General features: G+C 36.5%; 1 protein-coding gene across 11 annotated transcripts in view; it reads left to right on the top strand.

Moving 5' to 3' along the window:
- Nucleotides 1-611: 611 nt before the first annotated feature.
- The window catches only part of CEP295 (centrosomal protein 295), a 47,040-nt gene continuing 30,662 nt past the window's right edge, over nucleotides 612-16,989 (top strand). For 5 of the 11 annotated variants that reach the window (XR_003001252.1, XM_024731292.1, XM_024731291.1 and 2 more), the window contains exons 1-6: nucleotides 612-726; nucleotides 4,612-4,773; nucleotides 5,876-6,076; nucleotides 7,229-7,353; nucleotides 8,061-8,154; nucleotides 10,438-10,533. Coding sequence is in view for 9 of the 11 variants with exons in the window: in XM_024731292.1 (XP_024587060.1) it covers nucleotides 4,657-4,773; nucleotides 5,876-6,076; nucleotides 7,229-7,353; nucleotides 8,061-8,154; nucleotides 10,438-10,533 (633 nt within the window). In the remaining 2 variants the exon portion in view is untranslated. Of the gene's footprint in view, nucleotides 727-2,809; nucleotides 2,845-4,111; nucleotides 4,551-4,611; nucleotides 4,774-5,875; nucleotides 6,077-7,228; nucleotides 7,354-8,060; nucleotides 8,155-10,437; nucleotides 10,534-16,989 lie in introns of those variants that run through there. The other 6 variants (XM_024731287.1, XM_024731288.1, XM_024731290.1 and 3 more) reach the window with 6 other exon arrangements.

Here is a 16,989-nt window from a genome sequence, read left to right as displayed (position 1 = left end):
GGGAATGAATGGAAATCTGGGATTAGCAGAGACAAACTATTATATATAGGATGGATAAACAACAGGTCCTACTGTATAGCACAGGAAACTATATTCAATATCCTGCGACAAAGCATAACGGAAAAGAATACGAAAAAGAATATATGTGAATAACTGAGTCACTTTGCTGTACAGAAGAAATTAACACATTGTAAATCAACCATAGTTCAATAAAATTTAAAAAAAATAATAAATAACTGCACCGTAATAGTACCACATGAATTGCACAGCCAGTACACAAAAGGATGCATATCCCAAGGAATCTTCATGATGGCACTAAAGACTAACGTCACCCTCATGGCTCTGGGTAAACGTGTTCCCCTTTCCGGACCTCTGTTCGCGATCTGCAAAATGAGCACGTTGTGAGAGGTGAGGTAAAACCCATGAGCCGCCCCCGGTGTGAGAAATTACCGGGCCGACGGAGGGCCTGCGCGTGCGCGTGCGCGTGCGCAGGGAGCGGGCTTTCCGGCGCGGCAGTCCCGGCGGCCCCCGGAGGAGGCGGGACGAGGCGGGTTCCCGCGGTTCCGCCGCGCCATTGGCGGGCGGTTTGAATGACGGAAGTGACGGGAGCTCGGCGATGGCCGCCACGCAGGCGCACAAACGGCTGTTGGGAGGCTGGTGTGTGGCGGCCGCCGAGACCTTCTCTGTCTGAGCCGCGGTTCCTGAGTCCGGGGTCCCGTTTCCCGGGTGAGTGACGGCCGCGCCGGCTCCCCCGCGGCCGCGGGCGTGCACGACTCCCCGAGGCCGGGAACCGGGAGTGTGCTTCGGATGAAGGGGTTGCTGCGCACGCAGCACGGCCCGCGGTTCTCCGGCGTCGGCGGACCGCGGGCCCCGGCTGAGGTCGGGCTGGGGTCGGGCAGGCGGCCGGGAGGAGCGCCGACGCAGCGGGCACGCGCGTCCCGACCCAGACCCGCCTGCTTCGTGCGAGAGGCCACTCCGGGGCCTTTGGCGCGGGTGGCTTTGCGCGTCCTCCCGGGATCGGGTCTCGCGGGGTCCCTGAGCTTCCAAGTCAGGGCGGCCGGGAGGGCCTTCGCGGTCGCTACTGTGAACGCTTCTGGCTGCGTCCTGCCCACCCTGTCCCCCAGTCACCTGCGGAGTGGCCTCAATCCTGGTAGCCGTTTAAGAGCACTGCCTGGAATTGTTTCATGCGGAGAGCGTACTCTTTCTCGGTGTCTCTCACCTTTAATTTCTTAGATATTAAGTCCTGCCACAAACCCGAGCTTTTACAACAGTGGGGAATTTTGAATCTTTAATATTTAGAAAATATTTGGCAGTTTATATTCATTAAGTCACATAATCATCAGAACAACCTGTTGGACACGATATTGTGATTCCCCTTATATAGTTTAAGGAAACGAGACCAAAGTGACTTAAGGGTCTTTCTTCTTTAAAGTGGTAGTGTTGGGCCTTGAACCCAGATCTTATAAGTCTGGTATATGTGATTACGATGTGCCGGCTGCCATTTAATCCTCAGGACAAAGTCTTGCAAGATAAGTAGCATCACCTTTATTATTTGTCAGAATACATACAATTTGAAAATCCATATTGATATGAATAAATATTAAAGTGAGGGAATGGGGGAAACTCTTTCTTACAGTAGGATTCCAGTTGGTAAGTGTAGAAGGAATAATGGAAATAGAGAATACCTTTTGACAAATGCCTTAGTAATTGTTTCAGGCAGTCATCAATGGATACTAAACTCAGTTGGTAGAAGTATGGTGAGGAACATGATATTTATATAGCCTCAACTATCTCCACCAAATACTTAAAAAGGAAAAGTAGTATCTACAGTGGATAAACCTGTTAGACACCTCCTTAATCAAGTGATCAAAATTTGCATCATGTTAACATCATTTACCTCCTGGTGTGATGCACTGGGAAGGGTGCCTAGTGACTTCTGCAGTGGTCTTGGCAAAAATGCATAACCTTAGTCCAAACACAAGAAGGGATTAAACACATCCACATTGAGGGACAGTCTGAAAAATAACTGACTGGCATCTTTTAAAAATGTCAAAATCTTGAGGGGGAAAAAAAAAAAACAGACTGAGGAAGGTCTTGGATTAGAAGAGTTGAAGGAGGCAGATCAACCTTGGCAGCCATTAGAACGTAATTCATAGACCCTCAGCCCCGGTGTTCTGAAATCTGTTTGCATGGATGCCTTCCATGGACTGCTCCTAGTTAATGACTGAGCCTGGTGTGGATGTGAAGGCAGGCCTGTTCCTAAGACACAAGGGATTCTGGCTTAAGGACTCCCCAGAAGTCTTGCTGAACCTTCCTTAGACTGCATGGCAGTCTAAGAGGCATCTGTCCAACTTACCCTCTCTCCTTCACTCAGCGTCTGATTTGCATGGAAGTCAGAAATGCTGCCATCTTTTACCAGCTCCCTCCCCATTTTCCCTCACACAGAATTTCCCCTAATAAAATCTTTGTGGTTTCATCCCATCTTGGCATCTTGGAGGACCCAGAGTAACACAACAGTCAAAGGATATGTTTCCCTTGGCTTGGGTCCTGGTCCAGAAAATGGACCTTAGTGGGATAATTGACGAAATTTGAATACTGTCTGTAGATTAGTTAAAAGTATTGTGCTAGTGTTAATTTCCTGGTTTTGGTCATTGTACTACGGTTGACATTTAGAGAAGCTGGGAATTCTAAGATTATTTCCAAATAAGTTCAAAAATTAAGAAAATGATATACAAAAGAAAACAGTTACTCTATCACATGTTAGGAGGTAAAAATAACAAGTGTATTATGTTTTCCTGTAATCCTCTAGGAAATGAAATGGATGGATACTCAAAACACTGAAAAGTTAAGTTTTTTTCTTTTTCGTTGAGGTTTAACTTAGAATTAAATACACAAACCTAAGTGTACTGTTTGAGGAATCCTTACATATGTATACACCTGTTACACTTGTGTAAAACCATCATACGGATTAAAATATGGAATATTTCTAGTACTCCAGCAGGCTCCTTTGTGCCCCCTCCTTCTCAGTCTCAGAAAGATGACTGATCCCTATTTTAACCTCTTTCATCATGGATTGGTCTTCCTTGTTTTTGAATTTCATGTAAATGGAATTTTATAATATGTCTCTTTTTTGCTTTTTTCTCCTTCGGTACTATGTCTGTGGGACTTATAAGAAATTAGTTTTAATAGTTTGAATATGAGTGATTTTTCAGAGACCTTCAGACAAATGAATAAAGATGCATTGTGAAGACAATTTAATCTTGCTCAATTTTTTCTTCTTTGTTTAGTTCTTACCTGTTTTTCAGTCCCCACTCGCAAAATATACTGGCTTAAACAGAATTTTCCTCACTCCATTTATTTTAGCATTTCAGAAAGTTAGGAGCCATATGGAGTAAGAAAATGGATTCTTCCCTTGGTTCTGCCAGTAGATATTGTCACTTGGGTCAAGTCCTTTAACTTAAGAGGCCTTTGTTTCTTCTTGTCTAAAATAAGGAGAACAATTGGCACTTTTCCAAAGTTTTGTGAGTACATTACCAAAGCCTGTGAGTATCAGCTGAGTGGGATGCATTGGCAAAGATTACTCCTTTTTTGGCATCAGATTGTAACAGTGACCACATATATGTATGTAGCACTTTACATGAATTAACTCATTGAATGAGTCATTCATTCATTCAGTCAACACACTGAAGGACCTGCTTTACATGCAAGGCACTGTTTTTAGGCTATGCACATAAAACCATGAATAAGATCATTCCTGCCCTCATTGAGCTTACATTTTGGTGGAGAATTCATTGAGAAAGTATTAGTTGCTATTCGATAACCCCAACTTCTTCTGGCTGCTGTTTTTACACCTGAGTGAAAGCAGTATCTATCCATAGCGTGTGAAATAATGCCTGGTAGTTGTTATTCATTGTTATTATTTTAATTTGAATACTAAAACTAAAAAAAAACTAGAGCCTCGGTCCTTTAATTGTTAGGAATCTAACTAGAAAGGGCAAGCTGTAATTGATGAAAAACGAGAGGAAGGTGATACCAAGATAGCATAAGGTTAGTCCCCATATGAATGTGAAGGTAATATTCATTACAGGTGGGCAAGTCAGGAATGAGTGGTAGGTGGGTGGAACAAGAATCACTGAAGGGCAGCTTCAAGGGGAAGTGGTGCTTAAGCTTCAGAAAGGGAATTCCCTGGTGGTCCAGTGGTTGGGACTCTGCACTTCCATTGCAGGGGGGCCCAGGTTCGATCCCTGGTCGGGGTACTAAGATACCACATGCTGCGGTGCAACAAGCCCACGTGCTGCAATTACTGAGCCTGCGCGCCACAACTACAGAGCCCTTGCACGACATCTGCTGAGCCCTCACTCTCTGGAGCCTGTGCACTACAACTAGAGATAAGCCCGCACGGCACAACAAAGAGCCCTCACACTGCAACGAAATATCCCATGTGCTGCAACTGAGACCTGATGCAGCCAACAAACAAATTGCTATTTGTAAATAAGTTGGACTTAGTTTACCCAAATTATTTTATTTGCAAGTACACAGCCCTTTAAATGGTAAAAAATATTAATATGAATTTTAAAAATTATTCTAATCTTTGCTGCCCTACTTTAATAGGTATATATTTTTTAAAAATCAGAACCTTCATATTTAAAGTACTACATGAAAATGAAGAGAAAGGTGGTGAATGCTGCTGGCAAGCTGAGATTGAGTCCTAATGAGGAAGCCTTCATTTTAAAGGAAGATTATGAAAGAAGACGAAAACTAAGATTGCTACAGGTAAGATTTATTTGGAACATAGTGTCAAATTCTTTGTCTTCCCCAAATTATCAGTATTTTTTACATTAGAGTGTTTTAAATAAAATGTCGCATTTAACAGTCTTTTCTGGCTGTACGAGAGCCCTGGTTCTTGTGTATTAACTAGTTTTGGAACATTTGAAAAGTATGATGAAACAGTAAATAAATTGAAGAAGAGTTTGAGGATAAGGACTGACTCAGTAATTATTAGGAAATAGTTCATTTTTTGAGATTAGTAAATATTTAGCAATATTTTTCTTTTCTTTTTTCTTTATATATATGTATGTGTGTGTGTGTGTGTGTGTGTGTATATATATATATAAAACGTATATATGCAATACTTATTTCCCAAGATCCTCCCCCAATAAATTTGCAGAATACATCGTGTGACATAAAGGCAAAAAAAAAAAACCCCAAAAAACAAAAACAACCCAAACAAAAAAACCTATGAATCAATACAAAAACATAGGCCAACATCCCAACCCCATTGCTGAAAATAGTTCATTTTAAAAATCATATGTAACTGATGAAGATTCGAGCAAGAATATTTGAATGACTTTGAAGAAGATTTACTTCTTCAAAGATAATTAGCTACTGAAATAAATTTATTCAGAAGTTGTCTATTCTTCGTCTCTAGAAGTCTTTTTAGAGTTACGTAGTTAAGTCTTTGTGAAACATTTTAGGTGCCGTTCTGTCTAGAATTGGGGATGATGTATCACAGATACGGAATTCTCATCTAGATCTTTCTGTACTTGTCTGGGCTATAAATTTTATTGAATCATGCTTACCAATTTAGCCTCTTGTATGTTATTAGAATGATAATGGCAGTCTGATTAGATCTCTGGGGAGGGAACGTAATTGCTAATCATGGAACTTGAGAAGTAGTCTTGAGATTTTAATTTTTCCTCCATCACTTGGATTTTCTGCTTTAAATAGGCCTTATCTAATATAATATGAATATTCAGGAGAATTGATGTAGCTAATACCTAAAGAGAATTCATTTAAGTTCCTGTTTCCAAATAGCTTTTCAAAAAAGTTGAAGGAAGCCTCTTTTCATAAAATGTGTTAAATACTCATCCTTCAGGTTCGAGAACAAGAAAGAGATATTGCTTTACAAATAAGAGAAGATATAAAACAGAGGAGAAATCAGCAACTCACTCGTTTGGCAGAAGAACTAAGGACAGAATGGGAGGAATCACAAACTCAGAAAATAAAGAACTTGGAAAAACTGTACTTGGCAAGTTTAAGAAATATGGGAGAGGGGCATCAACAAGCCAAAGAAAATGTAAGTGAGCACTTATTTGACTACCTTCCTGTGGTAGTGATACTTGTTAAAAGCAGATTACAGTTGTTAGACACTTATAAAAATGTTTTCGTGTATAGAATTTGCTGTGGGCAGCCTGAACTTTTTTGTAAATTTAATATAATTTAAGAATTCTGCTAGATTCATTTCCTAGTAAGAGTCATGTCAAGGATAATCTATTTCCAATGATGTTTAAGTTAACATTATTCTCTAACAAATTTATGGTTACCAAACAGGGAAGGTGGGGGGGATAAATTAGGAAGTTGGGATTAATATATACACAGTACTATATATAAAATAGATAACCAACAATGACCTAGTGGATGGCACAGGAAACTATATTCAGTATTCTGTAATACCCTATAAAGGAAAAGACTCTGAACAAGAATATATATATGTATATAACTGAATCACTGTACTGTATACCTGAAACTAACACAACATTGTAAATCAACTATACTTCAATTAAAAAAAAGCAAACATTATTCTCTTCCAGTCCTTAACTGTCTGTGTAAATAAAATAATAACCTTCAGAATTAGAAGTTGTTATTCATTTCAAGGATTTTGGACAGATTCAGTGGAGTGAATTCAGATTTCTGGTTTTATTTTCATTATCATTCATTATTCCTCATACCTCCAAAACGGGTAGTGGAGTGTGTATACACTTGAGTTCATTCACAGACAGTAAAAATTCTTTGATGACTTTCACAAAGGCAAAGTAGAACTTAACTCAGTATTTAAGACTGCTCTCTGACCTTATTTTGTTGTTTATTGTGCTTTATGGTTGGAAAATGCTAGATTGTCCCAGAGGTAGTCACACAAACAAGCTGGGTTCCAAAGAAGGCACGTCTTTGTTACCAAACTTTTAGGGAATAAGAGAACTCTTTAAAGAATGTGGCAATCAAAATATTCTCGGTCCCTGGTTTTAGTTTGTGTTTTTTAGTAATAGCCATAAGTTCTGACATCAGATTTTTGTAGCTTTATTTATGCCATCATTAATTTTGTGCTTTAGTGCAGTGTTTCATTTGAATACACCGTCATGATTTTTGCCCTTACTGGGTACCACCCATATTATCATATATTTGACATTTTAATCCTGTTTAACATGACATTTTAAGTAATATTTGTTTTTAGGAGCCTGATTTAAATGCTCTGGCACACCGGGCAGCAGAAAGAAAAAAAAAAGCAGAAATGAGGCATAAAGAGGCCCTGAAAGTACAGAAAAATCAAAAAGAAATGTTAATGAAACAAAAAACCTGGTAAAGTAATAGTGATTTTTACCATATTCTCCACTGAAACTGATGTGGCTGGAAGTAAAGGGTACATTGGATACTTTTTAAAAGTCAGTATATCCATTGTGTTTGTTAAACTTGGTTTAAAATAATGCAGTGGGGGAGTGGTTGCTTAGATGGACATACTAACAAATGAGCTTTCTCTTCTAGTCTGACTGTAGTGGCAATTACTAAATTTCTGGAGAAATGTATTACTAGTTTAGAATGCAAGTCAACCAAAATCTGTCTGCCTCCGACATAAAAAGAAAAAAATCAGTGCAATTATGAACATTAAAAGAGGTTGTAGACTCTGCAAGTCATTGATGAGATTTTTGCATGTTGTAAAAATGAAAGAGCATGTTACTAGTCAGCAGTGGTCATTTTATACAGTGGCCCATCTTTATCGATAATTTCTAGTTTTTTTACTCTAAATTATTCTCAACTAAAGAACATTAGGTGTTTGTTGGGTCATTCCCCATTGTGGAGCTTTATATCTTTAGATATACCTCTTCCACTTGGTAAACATCTTTTTACCTGTTCATTGTGTATAGACTCTTTATTAAACAGCATATTGAGCCTGTGGGATCAGACTGGAGGATTTCTTGAGATTGTAATGGCTTTTATATTCTTAACCCTAAGAGTTGTACTGTAATATTATCTGAAAGATTAATTTATGACATCTTGTGTTTTTTAAGGCATATAAAAGCTCGAAAAGAAGCACTGCTTGCGGAAAAAGAGAGATCTGCCAAAATTACAAGTCTGCCACCTCCTCCTCCGACTCTTTTTGAGGTGAATTGCTTTGAGTATTCGAGCTAGGTTATAATAATTCTTCTTTACTATTAGAATTCAGTGTAGGTCAAAATACCATTTGTATTAATTTTTAACTGTACAGGTAACACATATCTGGAATATTTAAAAATAATCCTAGATATCATTTTACCTATGAATACTTTAGTATGTATCTCGGATGTTTAAGGACTTTTTAAAAAGCACAATACTAATATAATATTGTTCTCAATATAATCTAATACCCAGTCTGTGTTCAGTTTTCCCCAGTTGTCTCAAAAATTTCTTCTGTTGTTTGAAAAAGTGTAATGTTTTTTATTTTATTGGGAAAGAAAAGGATTATTTGCCCTAAAGACTTTCCTTCATTCAAGATTTTACTATTGTAAATAGTTACCATTTTATAGATAAAGAAATTAGGTTCAGATAAATTAATAAATTTACACAAGATTATGTAAAGTGATAAGAGAGGCCTGTTTCTTTATGGGAGTAAAATGTTTGATTTTGTGATTTGGAGCTTATTTTTTTTAAAAAACATTTAACTTATTAAGCAGAAATTAATTTTGAAAGGTCTTGCCTCTCGTTCAGATTATCTTGTTATGGTTATTAAAATGGCTAGTTTGGATGATTATCAAATTTACATAGTTATTTTTATTAAAAAAAGTAGAAGTAAAAAAAAATACACATACAGGGATATCTAATTTAGTTGTATAGACAAGTGTATTTTATGTATGTATGATCAGCCTAAGTACCAGATATTCTTGTCTTAAGCCTCTGGTTTTGTCAGCCTTCCTGCTTTTATGTTGAGCCATCTGCCATGTGACATTTGATCCAACAAGATCCAAATGGAAAAGGCAAATTTTAGCCACTCCCTCAGTACCTTGTTAAAAGGCAGGCAGTATTTTATCCATGTTTTTTTGATTACTTTTGTCATAATTCCTAATGTTCCTAACAAGCCAAGGTCAAAATTTTAAAGCAAGCAAAACATTGTCTGTGTGAGTGATTTGGCAAATATGCATTATATGTAAAAGTGTGGTTGTACATTTTTCCCCCAACTTTTTATTATGAAAATTTTCAAAATACAGAGAAGTTAAAAGGAGAGTACAATGGAACAGCTCTTTGCATTGTGTGTAGATTTCAAATGGTTGTGTATACATTTGAATGAATAAATATATACATTTGAATATAGATTGTAGAGATTGCGTTTCACCCTGTATACTTCAGCATGCCTCTGCTAGAATAAGGACATTCTCTTATGCAACCACAACATCACACTAAGAAAATGTACCAGGATCCAGTCAAGGTTTACCTGTTGCTTCTGCTTGCTTTGTCTCTTGGTCTCTCTCAATGTGAAACATTATCTCCCCCAACCCTAGCCAACATTTTATTTCAGAATTTTTGAATAGACTAGACTAGTTTCTTATATTCTGTATTTGTCTCATGTGGTTATGTGACTACAAGAGATCTCCATTATAAAGGTATATTTTTCTCTTTTCAATTGCCAAGTAATCTGGGAAATGATACTTTGGCACCAAATAGGTATCTATCACCCTTCTACATTTATTCATTGGCCTACTTCTGTTAGAAAAAAGAAGAGAGAACTTTCTCTTATCATTGATTATGAACCACCATAACCAAATGATCAAACTTAGAATCAATAATAGCAGAGCACCTTGCCATCATGTGCCTCCTAATACAATGTAGTAAACTGTACAGCATCACCTATTCAGTATTCTTGTTGAAATATAATCTGGGGCTTCCCTGGTGGTGCAGTGGTTAAGCATCCACCTGCCAATGCAGGAGACACAGGTTCAAGCCCTGGTCCGGGAAGATCCTACATGCCATGGAGCAACTAAGCCTGTGCACCACAACTACTGAGCTTGCGCTCTAGAGCCCGCGAGCCACAGCTACTGAGCCCATGTGCCACAACTACTGAAGCCCACATGCCTAGAGCCCACGCTCCCAAAAGGAGAAGCCACCACAATGAGAAACCTGCGCACTGCAACGAAGACTAGCCCCTGCTTGCCGCAATTAGAAAAAGCACGCACGCAGCAGCAAAGACCCAGTGCAGCCAAAAATAAAAATAAATAAAATAAATTTATTTTAAAAAACAAAAGAAATATAATCTGGCTTTTAAACCTAAATTCCAGCTTAATGGAAATACAGTGCATGATCTCATAAAAAAAAGAATAACTGATTAAAATACAAAATTAATTTTTCATTGGATCCTGCTTTAAATGAAAATTAATACTTTTAACCTAACAGTCTATTTTCTGTTTCATTTTTCAGAACATTGAAGTAAAGAAAACTTCTAATGTGAAAACCAATAGTTCTACCTACCATCATCTTTATACTTTTGTTAATAGAGAGGTGGACACAAAACAGGTGATTGACTGTTTTTTCATGACCCTCACTTTATTATTTCTCTGTTCATTGAATTGAGTTACACCTTTGTTCTACATTTATTGTTCTCAGATGTCAAAATTTGAAAAGCTCTACCAACCATATTAGGGTAATAGTGATAAAAAAAAACTTTTAAATATGCTTTGACTTATGATGTCATGTTTATTACGAATGCTGATTTAACATGAAAGAAGAGAGTTGGCTACTTAAACAGTTATATTTTAAAATATATTTTTTTTACCATAAAACTTTTTTTAACATAAAAATAATACATACTCTGTGAAAATTTGAAACTATACACATAGGCACAAACTAGGAAAAACACCCATGATTCCATCACCAAAAAGTAATGCAGTTAATACATTAATGGATTTGTTATAGTGTTTATGTATAAACATATATACATACTTTTCAAAACATGATTTTTAATAGCTACTTAATATTTCATTATAGAATTTATTTAACCATTCTATTGTGTGTTTTGTTTTTGCTTCATAAATGCAAACATAATCATCTTGCACATTTTGTCTACAGCTCTGACTGTATGTTTAGAATAGATTCCTAGAGAGAAATTATAGGTTCCAAACTATAACATTTGATAACAGATATTTAATACAGATCATTAAATCGCCTTTTAAATAGCATCAGCAACATATGGAAATGGCCATTTTATCATACCCTTGTCTGTATGAAATGTTGTGGTTTAAAAATTATTGTCAGTCTTAAGAGTGACAAATGATTATCACTCCTTATTATAATCGCTATTTCTTTGTAACAGTGGGTTTTTACTTTTTTCGTATTAGATATATCTGTCTACTAGGAAAATAAACTTTCATAGTATAGCATTCATGTGGAGGTTAGAATTCAACAAATTCCGTAATAGCAGGTCAGTATTCAGTCAAGACATGAGATGAGTATTATCATAGAATTAACTTCTCTTTTTTTTTTAATTCTTGAATTTTATTTATGTTTTTATACAGCAGGTTCTTATTAGTTATCCATTTTATACGTATTAGCATATATATGTCAATCCCAATCTCCCAGTTCATCCCACCACCCCCATCCGCCCGCCACTTTACCCCTGTGGTGTCCATACGTTTGTTCTCTACATCTGTGTCTCAATTTCTGACCTGCAAACCGGTTCATCTGTACCATTTTTCTAGGTTCCACATATATGCGTTAATATACGATATTTGTTTTTCTCTTTCTGACTTACTTCACTCTGTATGACAGTCTCTGGATCCATCCATGTCTCTACAGATGACCCAGTCTCATTCCTTTTCATGGCTGAGTAATATTCCATTGTATATATGTACCACATCTTCTTTATCCGTTCGTCTGTTGATGGGCATTGAGTTTGCTCCCATGATCTGGCTATTGTAAATAGTGCTGCAGTGAACATTGGGGTGCATGTGTCTTTTTGAATTATGGTTTTCTCAGGGTATATGCCCAGTAGTGGGATTGCTGGGTCATATGGTAATTCTATTTTTAGTTCTTTAAGGAACCTCCATACTGTTCTCCATAGTGGCTGTATCAATTTACATTCCCACCAACAGTGCAAGAGGGTTCCCTTTTCTCCACGCCCTCTCCAACATTTGTTGTTTGTAGATTTTCTGATGATGGCCATTCTGACCGGTGTGAGGTAATACCTCATTGTAGTTTTGATTTGCATTTCTCTAATAGTGATGTTGAGCAGCTTTTCATCTGCTGCTTGGCCATCTGTATGTCTTTGGAAAAATGTCTATTTAGGTCTTCTGCACATTTTTGGATTGGGTTGTTTGTTTTTTTAATATTGAGCTGCATGAGCTGTTTATATATTTTGGAGATTAATCCTTTGTCCATTGATTCATTTGCAAATATTATCTCCCATTCTGAGGGTTATTTTTTCTTCTTCTTTGTAGTTTCCTTTGCTGTGCAAAAGCTTTTAAGTTTCATTAGGGCCTATTTCTTTATTTTTCTTTTTATTTCCATTATTCTAGGAGGTGTATCAGAAAAGATCTTGCTGTGATTTATGTCAAAGAGTGTTCTAATTTTCTTTTCTTGTAGTATCTTTGTCCAGTTTTGGTATCAGGGTGATGGTGGCCTCATAGAATGAGTTTGGGAGTGTCCCTTCCTCTGCAAGTTTTTGGAAGAGTTGGAGAAAGATGGGTGTTAGCTGTTCTCTATTCTCTCAGTGTTTGGTAGAATTCACCTGTGAAACCATGTGGTCCTGGACTTTTGTTTGTTGGAAGATTTTTAATCACAGTTTCAATTTCATTACTTGTGATTGGTCTGTTCATATTTCTTATTTCTTCCTGGTTCAGTGTTGGAAGTTTATACCTTTCTAAGAATTTGTCCATTTCTTCCTGGTTGTCCATTATATTGGCATAGAGTTGCTTGTAGTAGTCTCTTAAGATGCTTTGCATTTCTGCGGTGTCTGTTGTAACTTCTCCTTTTTCATTTCTCATTTTATTGAATTGAGTCCTGTCCCCCTTTTTCTTAATGAGTCTGGCTAATGGTTTATCAAATTTGTTTATCCTCTCAAAGAATCAGATTTTAGTTTTATTGATCTCTGCTGTTGTTTTCTTTGTTTCTTTTTCATTTATTTCTGCTCTCATCTTTATGATTTCATTCCTTCTACTAACTTTGGGTTTTGTTTGTTCTTCATTCTCTAGTTACTTTAGGTGTAAGGTTAGATTGTTTATTTGAGATGTTTGTTGTTTCTTGAGGTAGGATTGTATTGCTATAAACTTCCCTCTTAGAACTGCTTTTGCTGCATCCCATAGGTTTTGGATCGTCGTGTTTTCATTGTCATTTGTCTCTAGGTATTTTTTGATTTCCTCTTTGATTTCTTCAGTGATCTCTTGCTTATTTAGTAACGTATTGTTTAGCCTCCATGTGTTTGTGTTTTTTAACTTTTTTTCCCTGTAATTGATTTCTAATCTCATAGCGTTGTAGTCAGAAAAGATGCTTGATAAGATTTTAATTTTCTTAAATATACTGAGGCTTGATTTGTGACCCAAGACGTGATCTATCCTGGAGAATGTTCCATGCGCACTTGAGAAGAGAGTGTAATCTTTTGGTTTTGGATGGAATGTCCTATAAATATCAATTAAATCTATCTGGTCTATTGTGTCATTTAACGCTTGTGTTTCCTTATTAATTACCTGTTTGGATTATCTGTCCATTGGTGTAAGTGAGGTATTAAAGTCCCCCACTCTTATAGTATTACTGTCGATTTCCTCTTTTATAGTTGTTAGCATTTACCTTATGTATTGTGGTGCTCCTATGTTGGGTGCATATATATTTATAGTTGTTATATCTTCTTCTTAGATTGATCTCTTTATCATTATGTAGTGTCCTTCCTTTTCTCTTATAACATTCTCTATTTTAAAGTCTATTTTATCTGATATGAGTATTGCTACTCCAGCTTTCTTTTGATTTCCATTTGCATGGAATTATCTTTTTCCATCCCCTCACTTTCAGTCTATATGTGTCTCTAGGTTTGAAGTGGGTCTCTTGTAGACAGCATATATATGGGTCTGGTTTTTGTATCCATTCAGCAAGCCTGTGTCTTTTGGTTGGAGCATTTAATCCATTCACATTTAAGGTAATTATCGATATGTATGTTCCTATGACCATTTTCTTAATTGTTTTGGGTTTATTTTTGTAGGTCCTTTTCTTCTCTTGTGTTTCCCACGTAGAGAAGTTCCTTTAGCATTTGTTTTAGAGCTAGTTTGGTGGTGCTGAATTCTCTTACCTTTTGCTTGTCTGTAATGCTTTTGATTTCTTCATCAAATCTGAATGAGATCCTTGCTCGGTAGAGTAATCTTGGTTGTAGATTCTTCCCTTTCATCACTTTAAATATGTCATGCCACTCCCTTCTGGTTTGTAGAGTTTCTGCTGAGAAATCAGCTGTTAACCTTATGGGAGTTCGCTTGTATGTTATTTGTTATTTTTCACATGTTGCTTTCAATAATTTTTCTTTGTCTTTAATTTTTGCCAATTTGATTACTGTGTGTCTTGGTGTGTTTCTCCTTGGGTTTATCCTGCCTGGGACTCTGCACTTCCTGGACTTAGGTGGCTATTTCCTTTCCCATGTTATGGACGTTTTTGAAAAAAATCTCTTCAAATATTTTCTTGGGTCCTCTCTCTCTCTCTCTCTTCTCCTTCTGGGACCCCTGTAATGCGAATGTTGTTGCGTTTAATGTTGTCCCAGAGGTCCCTTAGGCTGTCTCCATTTCTTTTCATTCTTTTTTCTGTTCCACAGCAGTGAATTCCACCATTCTGTCTTCCAGGTCACTTATCTGTTCTTCTGCCTCAGTTATTCTGCTATATTTTCCTTCTAGTGTATTTTTCTTTTCATTATTGCATTGTTCATCTCTGTTTGTTTGTTCTTTAATTCTTCTAGGTCTTTGTTAAATGTTTCTTGCATCTTCTCGATCTTTGCCTCCATTCTTTTTCCGAGGTCCTGGATCATCTTCACTATCATTATACTGAGTTGTTTTTCTGGAAGGTTGCGTATTTCCACTTCATTTAGTTGTTTTTCTGGGGTTTTATCTTGTTCCTTCATGTGGTACATAGCCCTCTGCCTTTTCATCTTGTCTGTCTTTCTGTGCATCATAGAATTAACTTCTAGGAAATAAGAGAAAATCTTGAAACTTGTTTAAAATATTATTACAAGGTCAGTATTTTATAATACCGAAATAATAACTTCCATCTATTGCTAACTTGCTTTTGTCCTATATGTTTGTCCACTTCACTAAAACATTGTTTTTACATATGTTTTTACAGTATTAAATAGATGTTTAATACTAAGATTGATGAAGAAAGACATTTTTCTTCTAGCTCTAATATAGGGTGCCGCTGATGGTATCACAGTAGGTTATTAAACTTTCCTGTTTAACAGTAACTAAAAGATGTACCTTCTCTTCAATTTCTGGACTTGAAGATTATATCAGTAGTTATAATGCAGTTTTATAAAAACAGTCACACAAGCTGAAGTATTCTGGTATTTTCTTTTATTTGCTTCCTCACACCATCACTTAGGAAAAATCTGTCCTTAAACCTTGGGTTTAAAATGGGACAGTGGAGCAGTGTACTTGGTTTTCCATATAACAAATCTCTGCATTTTCATCTGCATCTAAGCTTATTTCACATGTACTATAATTTAGAATCTTTCTTGGAGTAGAATAATAGGATTTTTACAGCGGGTATTATATAAAAAATACTTGCACTCTTGGCATACATTTTAGTTATTCCTTCAGCTGCTTTCTCTAAATAAGCTAGTTCCTTTTTGTTCAGTCAGCCTTTTAGCATGTAAGAGTTGCTATCATTTTTTGTTTGAATATCTTGATAAAGTGGTTCTAAAATTTCTTGTATGTTATAAAATTTGTCTTTGAAGAAGAGTGATGAATTTGACCTGCTCTGTTCCTACATAGAGCCAGTTATTCTCTAAATTTTGTTTTATGCTACATTTACATTCTATGCACACAGTTAAACAAAACTTCGTATGCTTGAAATTTCTGACTTGCTCGTGCCCCTCATCCTGTTTGTTCCTTTGTCAGCAACAGTTAACACAGCACTTGTTAAAATGGACTTTTCATCCTAGAAATATTTTTCCAATCAGATCCATTGTATTATTTGTTGTGAGGCCCAGAAATGTCAGCAGACAAGCAGAAACACTTAAATTCAATTTACCGTCATACTTAAGATAAGTCTGACGTAGAAGATGCAGAAGTAGCATATTTAGTAATCACTTGTTGTTTCGTGCACTGCAGATTACAGTTCACGGGAAAGATTTTCAGAAACATGTTTTCTAGAAAGAATTTTTTGCTTGGGATTCACGGTTTTTGCAAATTTCACATATCTTTTGAGTTCAACTGCTAAAAATGGAATCTATTATTTCAACCAGATTTTTGTTTAAAGTTTTAATTGTATTGACACATTTTTAAGGGATTGTCTTTCTAAAACATTCTTGTAAAATCTTGTTTTGACATTGGGCAGTCAGATTAAAACTTGTTTGGGGTACCTAATTTTTCTCTAACCCTTTATTTACTTGATATTCTTTATGTACTTCATTATATCTGGACTGAACGTGTTTATTATACACATTGTATGTTTTGAAGTTTTTCCTTCCCTTTAAATTTTGGTTTACCAAAATTGACATTCTGCTTTTAATTCACCCCCACATGATGTGAAGAATTCCCAAATAACGTTTTTTTGAAAACCTCATGGCCTAAATGAAATGAAATGTTGCTCCTAAAGATTATTTTATTTAATGTTATGCATTAATGCAATCTGACCTGTGTTTATTTAGATTTGCGTAAATATTTATTAGCTCCAAAGGTATTTAATATTTTTCATACACTTGTTTGGCCAGTGCACTCTTTTTTCTTTGGCCGCACCAAGCGGCATGTGGGGATCTTAGTTCGCCACTCACACCCCCTGCAGTGGAAA

This window comes from Neophocaena asiaeorientalis, unplaced genomic scaffold (genome assembly GCF_003031525.2).
Source record: "Neophocaena asiaeorientalis asiaeorientalis breed wild unplaced genomic scaffold, Neophocaena_asiaeorientalis_V1.1 scaffold143, whole genome shotgun sequence".
Lineage (NCBI taxonomy): Eukaryota > Metazoa > Chordata > Mammalia > Artiodactyla > Phocoenidae > Neophocaena > Neophocaena asiaeorientalis.
Note: the sequence above shows the minus strand (reverse complement) of the source record. Positions and strands in the feature narration are given on the sequence as shown.